Source organism: Eptesicus fuscus, chromosome 6, assembly GCF_027574615.1.
Source record: "Eptesicus fuscus isolate TK198812 chromosome 6, DD_ASM_mEF_20220401, whole genome shotgun sequence".
Classification (NCBI taxonomy): Eukaryota; Metazoa; Chordata; class Mammalia; order Chiroptera; family Vespertilionidae; genus Eptesicus; species Eptesicus fuscus.
This window is the reverse complement of record NC_072478.1, coordinates 34,153,881-34,164,994: the sequence shown is the minus strand read 5'-3', so window position 1 is coordinate 34,164,994 and position 11,114 is coordinate 34,153,881. Positions and strand designations below refer to the sequence as shown.

At 35.9% G+C, this 11,114-nt stretch overlaps 1 protein-coding gene across 2 annotated transcripts in view; it reads right to left on the bottom strand.

The window, feature by feature from the left end:
* Nucleotides 1-2,122: 2,122 nt before the first annotated feature.
* The window catches only part of MTMR9 (myotubularin related protein 9), a 32,945-nt gene continuing 23,953 nt past the window's right edge, over nucleotides 2,123-11,114 (bottom strand). The window contains exons 9-11 of one of the 2 annotated variants that reach the window (XM_054717624.1): nucleotides 9,632-9,783; nucleotides 6,715-6,897; nucleotides 2,123-4,428 (exon numbers count right to left, since the gene is read on the bottom strand). In XM_054717624.1, coding sequence (XP_054573599.1) covers nucleotides 6,734-6,897; nucleotides 9,632-9,783 — 316 coding nt within the window. In that variant the 3' untranslated portion in view covers nucleotides 2,123-4,428; nucleotides 6,715-6,733. Of the gene's footprint in view, nucleotides 6,898-9,631; nucleotides 9,784-11,114 lie in introns of both variants that reach the window. The other variant, XM_008150762.3, reaches the window with a different exon arrangement.

The window sequence follows — 11,114 nt, the reverse complement described above, 5'->3', positions numbered from 1 at the left end:
CAATGACAGCGACTGGCGCCCCTGCTCACCTGCTTCACCATCCCGCCACAGCCAACGCCTGTCACGTTCTGCACTCTACCACCTGCTGCTGACGCCTACCATGTTCCGCTCCCGTCTGCTGGTGGTCAGCACACGTCATAGCAACTGGTTGTTCCGCCGTTCGCCCTATTTGCATATTAGGGTTTTATATAGAGAGATGGGCTCCTATTTGTGTGTCCTCTATGTTGACCGCTTTCTCTCTGACCTTTGTGCTTATTATTTTCACTCTTGGCCTTTCATGTTTTTATTAATTTTTCAGTTGAATTTAGCTTTCCTTGAGTACCTTATAATTCATCTTTAAGATGACTTTGCTTTTTCTGTACTCTTCAAATTCTTTTCTGAGTGCATTTCCCAAGTACCTTCCTATTTTATTGTGTTTTGAGCCTGTTTCTGTTCTGAGTTTTGTAATTTCTCATTTGAGGTGTTTTTTTCATATCATGTCTGGACGTTGTGTTTTTTTGTTTTTAATCCTCACCTGAGGATATTTTTCCATTGATTTTTTTTTTAGAGGGAGTGGAAAAGAGAGGGAGAGAAATATTGATGTGGAGAAACACATCGATTGGTTGCCTCCTGCACACACCCTGACCAGGGCTTGGGCCGGGGAGGAGCCTGCAACCAAGGTACCTGCCCTTGACTGGATTCGAACCTGGATCCTTTGGTCCACAGGCTGGCTGCAATTTTGTTGAAAGGCAAATATTCCTTTTGGAATGTGTTACAGTTTGCTTTTTTTTTTTTTTAATGTTTCATTTACTTATTAGGGGATAATTTTTATCAGCTGAAGTTTCTCATTTTAAATAGTTTTGTATGATGCCACCAGTTTTCTGTTCACTTTTTGCTTTTAAAAAATGTTTGAAATAATTTCAAATTTATAAAAAGGTTTTCCTTCTATAAGCTTTATAAGTTCTTTAAAGAATACAGACCAGGTATTTTATAGAATGTCCCTCAATTTAAGTTTGCCTGATATGTCTTCATAATTAGATTCAGATTGTGCTTTTATTTATTTATTTTTGTCTTTGCAAATATGCCACAAAAGTGATGTTGTGTTCTCAGTGAATCATATCAGAAGGCACATATTGATTTGTCCCATTACTAGTGGTGCTAATTGTGCTTGGACAAGGTGGTATCTACAAGATTCCTTCATTGTAAAGTTATTCTTTCCCCTTTGTAATTAATAAGTATTTTATGGACAAATACTTTGAGACTAGATGCTTTTCCTCACAAGCTTTATCCAACTAGTTTTAACATCCACTGATGGTGACTGCCTAAGTCAATTATTACTGTGATGATTGCCAAATAGTGACTTTCTAATTTCGTCATTCTACATTTTATAGTTGACAATCTACTCTGAGTAGCTTTCCTTTTCCCTCAATTATTTATTCATAAAAATACATACCAAGTAAACAGTATGTAAATACATACTCCTAATACCTGTGAAGTTCTTAGGTGGAAAAGTCATCAAGTCTGCAGCTTGCCCTCAAATGTTTCAGCAAAATAACACACACACACATATACTAATACACACATTAACCCAAAGGTGAAAAAATGTTAACAGTTATTCAAATTAGATGAACAGTATATGGGAGACCACTGTACTGCTTTGCAACTTTTTTGGTGGGTCTGAATTTTTTTAAATAGCAATTTTAATTGAAAACTACCACAACCTTCAAAATATTTGAAAAAAATTAAAGTCAGTCTATAGACTTAATTTACCAGTTTTTGATTGTATTCAAATTTTATTCCCATTGTCTATAGAAATTTAAACAGTAGCATCTGTGCAACAGTCCTCTGAGGCAGAACACCACACACAGAAATCACACACTAAGATAACAGTACCACGTTCAACAAGACTGTTTCTGGGTTCAGTAAACCCAAGCTTGACAAACCAGCCAACTCAAGATAATTGATTCCAGTTGTAGGACATAGTGAACTTACCACCTAGGGAACATTATAAATAATATTAAAGTGTTACACAGACTTATGAAAGTTCAATATTTTTCCCAATGACTATATAGACAGGTTCATAATACAGAAACCTGTACATTTCAGCACTCCGAGGTTTAGCAAAGCATACGTTATAGACACATTTGCCATACAGTGCAATTTTATTGTATGAGACATGAATAATAGTGCAGTTAATTCGAAGAGTCACATTCAAATATATCAAGAGTACATTCAAATACCCGCTATTGAAGAAATACATATTCTTTTTTAATAACTAAGTTGTGCAAATACAACATTTTTAGTGTAGATGGTGACAGAGCTATAAGGATTCTAAACAATAGAACGTTGAGTTTGTGAAGAATCATCCACCTCTCCAAAGATATGTGCATTGTAAAAGTGAAACAAATGTTTTGGGCAGACAGACAGACAAATGTGGTTTATCTGTATACTCACAGATGATCAACCAGGATGACTCTAAAAGTCAGTAAGTTCTCATCAGGAATTATTTTTCAGGACAAAGTAGTGTCTACAGTGAGCCCCACAATGTTTCACTAAGTTAAGCACAAGCTAGAGTTCCACAGTGTCATTTAAAAATAAGACCTTGGGTTTTGTAGAGGGAATTTAGATAAGAAGTACAGATTTTCTACAACCTAATCATAGAGTTTCAGAGGGTCTCTTCTGGGCTGTTTGTTTAAAGGAAGAAGATGCTGTGGACACTCTATTATAAAGACTGAGTGAAGGTAAAAGTAGTTTTATTCAGTAAAACAAAATTTAGAAAACTGATATTGTCAGAAAATTAGCATTTCATACCATCTGAGAGTAAATAATAATGGTGAAATCAGTCTTTCAATTTTTTTGTTTTGTTACAATGGTGAATTAACATAAAAACACTATCTGGTAATAACTTAGGATATCAGCTCTGGGAGGGAGGGAAGACCTGACATGCTAAGGAATAATAAAGAACTCATCTATATTGCCTTGAGGTATAACATAAACCCGGATCAGATGTACTGAACAATTTCATTCTCGTAAATTTCATAGCTGCCAGAACAGAGAATCAACTATTAAAAAACTGCTTATTTTTGGTCCAAGAAATAACTTTCTGATAAAGAGTGCTCATAACACCCTCATACACTTTTCATTTATTAAATCTGGATATGGATAAATTACCAAAACTTTTGACTCAGGTTAAGATCTTATAATAAGTGAACCTGATAACCTAATAACCTAGCTAATACTGACAATTAAAATAGCTAATCCTGAAACCAGATTAACTACAAGACATATCTTTAAGCAGATTTTTAAAATATAGCAAAATGTCCCTAGTTTTTACTTCAGGAGGCAATCACTGGTCAAATCTTTTCCATGATACTGATTTTTAAATTTCATATAAGTACTAACTGAATCAAAGGCTATATCTCACCAAATTTCATCCTTGAAAATGAAAAGCAATGACACATCATCTCTTAAATCAGCTTTCAGAGTTCAAAGAAAAGTTTTTTAAATTCCCCAATGGGATCTGAAATAACTGTTTACTGTCTTCCAAAATTTTCCTAAAAATCACCTTAAAATCTTGCTTCAAAGACTTAATTCTTTTTAGAAATTAAACACATTTATAAGTTGTTTAAACCTCTTAGATTTTAATTTCTGCTTGTTTTCTTACCATTAAATAAAATCAAAATGAAAAATTCTGACCAAACAATTAATTGCCAAAAAGTCTAACCAGGGAAAGTTTCAGCATTTTTATATTATCAACCATGTTTTTCTGATTTAAAGAAAAAAAAATCATTAATTTAAATATAAAGATCTTTGTATGCTGACAGGAATGATAGCAATCCTTTGTATTTTTAAGATCTTTGTGGAGAGTAATTTTTGCATCCCAAAATGTAAACCAGCAAATGAATACGGAAGATGCCTAATATATAAGAATTCACTTATCTCATTTGATTTTTATTGACTCCTATGGGCCAATTTGCTTGCTCACTATTTCTGCCATCATTCTCTTCATTAAAGATTTTAAAGCCACATTTGTCAAAGACAATTGTCCAAACTTAATGTTTAACAAGTATCTTCTCAAGAGTATATCCATTATATGGTATTCTTCTTATCCAATGGATGGGTAACTTAATAGTATTACTAACAATGCTCTTTGCTATATTTTTAATGCACTTGTTTTTGACAGAATTCTTCAGTTTGGGAAAACCTTAATATTCACATAATTAGATGACTCCTTTGAAAGTGCACTCTTTTACACCAAAGTTTGTTTTTACAAGCTATAATCAGAACTGTGATTTGGACAACTTACATATATAAAAGCCTAAGTGACTGTCCGAACGTTCGACCGTCCAACCGGTAGCTATGACCACAATGACCACCAGAGGGCAGATGCTCAACACAGAAGCTGCCGAGCTGCGGTGACTTGGCAGCTGTGGTTCTTGGGTGACACACCTGAAACCAGAGAGGAGGGAGCCTGATTCCGGGTTGTGTCACCTGAGAACCGCCCTCTCGCAATCCAGGACCCTTTGGGGGATGTTGAAGAGCCAGTTTTGGCCCGATCCCCATAGTCCAGCCAAGGGACTCCACCTGTGCACTAATCTGTGCACTGGGCCTCTAGTCTCTAATTATAAATTAATACTAAAATGCAAACTTTTCCAAACAGCTTAAGACTGCTATTTCAATAAAAGAAATAAAAAGAAATTAAACCACTATGCTATTGTACTCTGGCTCACACATAAAATGTGCATCAGGAAGGTGGGTATAAATTAATGGCATACAATTTCTCCATAACCAAACCTAATAAAAACTCCATCTAAAAGTTAAAACCCATAGAAGCCCTATGGCTAATCAATATCACTAGTGGGGGCCCACTTTTAAAAAATTACTAAAAAAAAGAAATGTCTAGGTTTCCCATTAACAGAGAAGAAAGGGGCACCTTCTTCCTATTTAGTCTTGAGACAAAATTAGGAGAAAACAAAAAAGTCAGCTGCCTGAATAAAGCAGCAAGCAATTTTGAGGGGCCATAAAAAAGCTAGGGTGTTTTCCTCTTTTAAAAAACATAGACATTTCACACAACACAGAGGTATATATAACAGGATAGTACACCTCCTTTGTTCCTTGCCTTAGCCTTTTGGTGAGGGCTTTAATGCCCGAGATACACAACTATAGCCAAGAAAATAAGTCGAGAACAAAACGGAGCTGATAGGAGAAGGCAGGCACATTTACCAAAAGAGAGTTCTGACTATGAATTGTTGTCCAGCCTTTTGCTGCAAGTTTGAGGAGACAGAAAAAAATATAAAACTTGGGCAACTGGAGATACAAAGAATTTGCCACTTTCTAAAGCTTCTGAATGTGGCTAGAGATTCTGATAGAATCAATTTTTAAAAATTGTATTTTTAGCTCAATACATAGCTCTGAAGCAGGGTTCAGATTTGGTATGTTTTACACTGAAATGGTTATTATAGATGGGGTAGAAATGGTATTAATGATTATTTTTCAACACTCGTTTTAAAGAATAACTGGAATTGACAATATTTGTTAAAATGAGCAATTCCACAAAAGAGAAACAGAATGCACTGAATTGCAAACTTTTAGAGTTTCAGGCATGAACTAGCTCAGCATAAATAGTCATCACTTTTCCTATAACATTGAAACATTTCAATCTGAAGTTTAAAACATAGCTGCATCGTGTTCATAAACTTTCACCTCTACTTAAATTACATGTGCCTAACACATAATGGACAAATCAGCAGAGCCCAGATAAATTTTCAAAAGGCTCAAACCACCATGAAAGTTGTAATTTTAGTATTCGTAAACACTTAGAATACTTAAAAATAAAACAAAACACAATAAAACATACACATATATACATAAACCAGTGCAATGAGAATGTCAGACAAGGGCAGTGTATCTCTGGTTTAAAGAAACCATATTTGTAGCTTAATTATAACAAATTAACATCTATTATAAAATGATGGTTCAATGTTACATCCAGCATCTGATACATATTTAATATGTATGATAAAAACCTGAAAAACCAATTCAACAGTAACAATACCATATCAGTAACAAATTCCTACTTTATTTCTATATTGCACATACTTTTACTGTCTACTGTTAAATTTACTTCATAAGGTAAATAGCAGAGGACTGACTATACCTGTTGCCCTTGTAAAAATAATTTACCTTGAATAAATATTCAGAATTTCCTCTCCTGACAAACCAGAGTGAGACTGAATTCATCTTTGTTAGTCCAAAACTATTTTAAAGAGAATGGCAAAGGTATTGGAAATGGCATGTTAAACATAACATTCTTGGTTTATCCACCATTTCAGTTTTGAAAAATATTTATATTTTCAAAGTGTTTAAGTATCTGATCTTTCTTTTAAACTAACATATCCCCTAAAGAGATTAGTCATAACCTTGACTGGTCTGAAGCACTGTTTGGAAAGTGGACACAGAGAGCTTATGATGAAATGGTGCATAACACTAATGGTAGTACATAGGTCACCTGGTTCACATAAAATAACTAGCACCTCCTTCCTGCTCCCAAAGTAAAGAGGCCTAAGAGGCCACATAAAACGTGTAATTATAGTAAACTGCATTCATAAAGTATTGAGAAATCCATTAGATTAGAGGGTTCTCACATCTAAAGCCTAAGTTCAAGGCTACTATGTAAAAGTGAGCTGAAGATCAAAAGGAGAGAGAGGTGGGACACGGGTGTGGGAAGGTTCTTACACAGGTGTGGGGACATCTTTCAGGGACTCTCCTGCATCCCATCCTTAGTCTCCAGTTCTGCCAACTGCCTCCTAAGGAGATTTACTTTTGCTTGTAATTCCTTATTATATTCAATGATGTTAACCATTTCTTCATATGCTTCATCCAAATACTTGGAGGATCTGTTCCAACGCAGGAAAATACCTATTGAGTCCAGGAAAGGAAAACAGAAGGGAGAAAGATACATACAATGATTAACACTAAAGGTGTGGATAATATATAATTCCATGTATTAATTTTTTCACAGTTCACATCTATGTTTTATTATATTCTAAAATACACAGGAATCTCAAGCTACTAAAAGAACACAACTGAATAGAGTATTCAAGAAATCACTATTTCTATGTACATGCTCAATTCTTCACCCTCCCCCACACACAAAATTATGAAATAGATCAAAGTACTTTTCTCTAATATATTCAGGAAAACAAGCTGATAATTTACAATGGCATAAACTTTCCAGTTTCATAACAGAAATCGTTCCCCCCACAATTATAGAACTTTATTCAGACCTGTGAGACCTTCTACATGTGTGAAATCACTTTTGCTGGAAATGTAAGTTACAGTAAAAGCAGAACCACAGAAACTTATTTAAAAGCCTACGCTTCATATCTCTCTCTCTCTCTCCCTCCCTCCCTCTGTTACTAAATAGGCAGTCTTTCAATTATGCAGGCAATTGCTTTTTTCCCCAAATAAAAATTATCATTTTATTGTGGACTAAAAGGAGACATTTTCTCTCTTCTACATAGACCCATGTTAACTATATCACCTCAAATTAATGGCTTAAAGATATCCAAGTAAGGAGGAACAAAAACTTTCCAAGTTGGCAACATGTCAGTGGCTGGCAGGTTTACAAATGTTTTATGGTTCATTAAAAATACACTCCATAAACCAAACTCCAAACTGCCATGGGCCCTAAAGCATCTTTCTTTTTATAAAAAAATGTTTTTATTGATTTCAGGAAGGGAGAGGGAGAGAGATACAAACATCAATGATGAGAGAGAATCACTGATTGCCTGCCTCCTGCATGCCCCCTACTGGGGATCGAGCCCACAACCTGGGCATGTGCCCTGATCAGAAACTGAACTGTGATCTCCTGGTTCATGGGTTGATGCTCAACCACTGAGCCATACTGGCCAGGCAAAAGTCTTTCTATATATGTCCAAATGCTACTCTGTATCAGAAAGGTAGAAACTTAGCTTAAAGATTGACTGACCTGTGTTGATTTTTCCATATATATGAGCCTATTTTTAAAATCCTGTTCTTCAATACAGGAATTACTTAATGGTTAACTATAATGTAAATATAAACAGAAGAGAGAGATTTTAAGGCCGAAGAGCAGTCTCATTATACACGCCATATACCTACCATGAGAAGATTTTATGTAACACAGAATTTCTTCCAGTTCTAAGCTGAGTAGACACTAAACACATATGGGAACTCTGTTCTTAATAGAGTGATAGGAATTCATTCACATAACAGCAAAGATTTCCTCCTATCACTTAATTCCTAAATTCTCAATAAGATTTGGTAAAAAGTAGTTTAGGTCATCCAACTCCCAAATTTGGCTTTTCTCCCAAGTAAGCTAGTCTCTCATTTCAGTTATTAAGCATGACAGTGGCTTTAGGTAAATTGTCCCAGAAGTCTTAAACAAGAAGTACAGCTGAAATCTCCCATTAGAGAGATCACTTATCCTGCACCTGTGACTACCTACAGCATTAAAGAGAGTAAGCAAAGAGAAGTTCTGAGCAGCCTCAAATTCCCTAAGCACTAATGCTCAGGCTTAGAGAACCCCGAGACATTCTGAGGCCATTCCCCCACAATTCTGTTGAGGGGACACCTTGACAGATAAGATTAGAAGCACAGACTGAGGAAGAAGAAGGCAGCTATTGACAGATGTGCTAAGAACCAAGATGTGAGAGCGGACGTCCAGAGAAGTGACAGAAACAGACTTGATCTCCAGCCGAGAGAGCCAAGCAATCTGAGATCCTTTGACACATATAGAGGGCAAACTGCTGCACACACATGAATTGTCCTTGAGAGCATATCAGAACACGGTAGAATAATTGACATTTATGGAAATTCAGTTCAATTTACCAAATAGCTGCCATCCTTGTGTATATGCCTGATGCTGTTTTACTACAAAGATAAATAAAGATATACCTTTAAAAAATGATTTAAAGTAAGTTAAATGGTATATTTCAGTCTTTCTTTAATTTGGGCTATTTTTTTTAAAAAAAAAAACAGGCTTTGGTATTTAAAAAGATAAGTTTCAGGAGTCTGAAAAATGAATGCAGGTGAAACACCTCCTTTAGAATAGATTTGAAAATTAAGCACGGATTATTGTTCCACATGAGCAATACATTGGTGGATGGCATCTGTGTACAGTATAAAGCCTAACTAGAATGGCCAGCTCATTCCCCCTTCAGTAACATTTAACGGAAGAGCCTACCCTAATGACTGCTTAATAAAGGAAACAGAAACCATCTCCTAGGAGCTTACAATTTATTCCTGCCCCAACTATCTACCAACTTTTCTTATACAAAAAGTAATGTACTTTCCCTCATTTCCATTAGGATGGATTCTACCGGGGGGTGAGGGTGTGGGGTGTGGAACCCAACAAGAAAGTAACAACTCCTGGCAAGGATGTGAAAAAATGGAAACGCTTGTGCACTGTTGGAGGGATTTTAAAAAGGTACACCCGTTATGGAATACAGTATGAAGGTTCTTCAAAAAATATTGAGAAAAAAATACACACAGGTCTGAGAGTGAGGTCCACCTTACCATCTTCAAATATCAACAATAGCATGTCCTCATAGGCAGCTAAAAGCTCATCCTTGACTAATGATAAAAAGTTTGCAAAGGATGCATGGCTTACCCTCCCAGAGCTGAAGACTCTGTGGAGCAACCGAAGGCCAGATGACAAGGTTGTTGGCTTCAAAGAGAGGATTGGTGAATTTACTCAGTTCACTGGGCTGATTGACCCAAGACCACAGAGACATCGTTTTCTGCTGTAGTTTCAACTTACATCTGATAAAGAAAAAAAATTGCCATTAGAGCAGTTAATTTATAATAACTATCAAATGCTCCTCCTAATAGGACAACTTCTTTTCTGTATGTTAGAAGGTGGAATGCAAGATTTTTAGTAGCGGAATAAAATGTTGTAAAATAAAAATATCTTTCAGAAAATTCAACACTGTAATTCTCAATAACAATAAAACCAGAAGAAGGAAAACTAGAATCTGGTCATGTAACACACAACATTGTAGCTGGTTTTGTATTTTAACTCAAAACATCTAAATAGATTAAAAATAAATATGTATCTTGATATAAATATAGATTTAATCTCTATTCATTTACAATGAGCAGTCTTCACAATAATCCTGAAATTCTGTAATGCTCTATATTGTGGAATAAATTATTAGGGATGAAAAATAAATGGGCACATTTTAGCAATTATGCTAGTAATAAAAAATAATCCACATAATCACAGACCCCATGTAGTACTAGCATTTAATTGCTAAGACACGTTCCCAGGAACCAGGCATGATGAGGATAAGGAATCATTGCACCACTGCTCCTACCAGCCCCCTGCCCCCAAACCTACGACTAGCCAATCACTGAACTTTTTCAGGCCGAGCCCACCCCACACAGCTTAAGAATCCTCCTCTATTAAATGAGAATCAGAATGTGAGATAAAATCTATTTGTGACCCCTATATTGAATGTAGGTCTGAGAGATATTAATAGGTACAACACCAAAAAAGAATCCATAGTCAAACATATTATTTAAATGCCGAGTTAAAGTTATATCCACTGCTTTAACAGAGAAAGGCTACAGCAGGAGTAGGAAGACCTGTACTCTAGCCTGACTTTTGTTGACCAGCTGGCTGGGTGTCCCTGGACAGATGAGTCATTTAACTAATCTGCACATTACCCTTCTAAATCTATAAAACCGGATGAAGGGAACAGTTATATGGTAAGGCTTCTTGCAGATGTAAAATACTATAATTCTATGTAAATAAATTATAATTTAAAATAGTTACCCAATATATTCAAAGCTTTTTAATCAGTATATGGGCTGATTTTAATCTAACGAAACAAAGTCATAGGATAGGCTCACAATAAGAATATACTGTATACACTTCACATAATTTATACTAAATGTAATCTCTACCATCTTATAAATAACACTAGAGGCCCAGTGCACAAATTCGTGCACAGGTGGGGTCTGGCTGGCCTAGCCCCAGTTAGCAGATCAGGGCCGGGCCTGTCAGGAGGAGGAGACAGTGGGAGGTTGGCCAACCAGCCCACCCTGATCAGGGCCGGGCCGGCTGGGGGTAGGCACCGCAGGCAATTGGC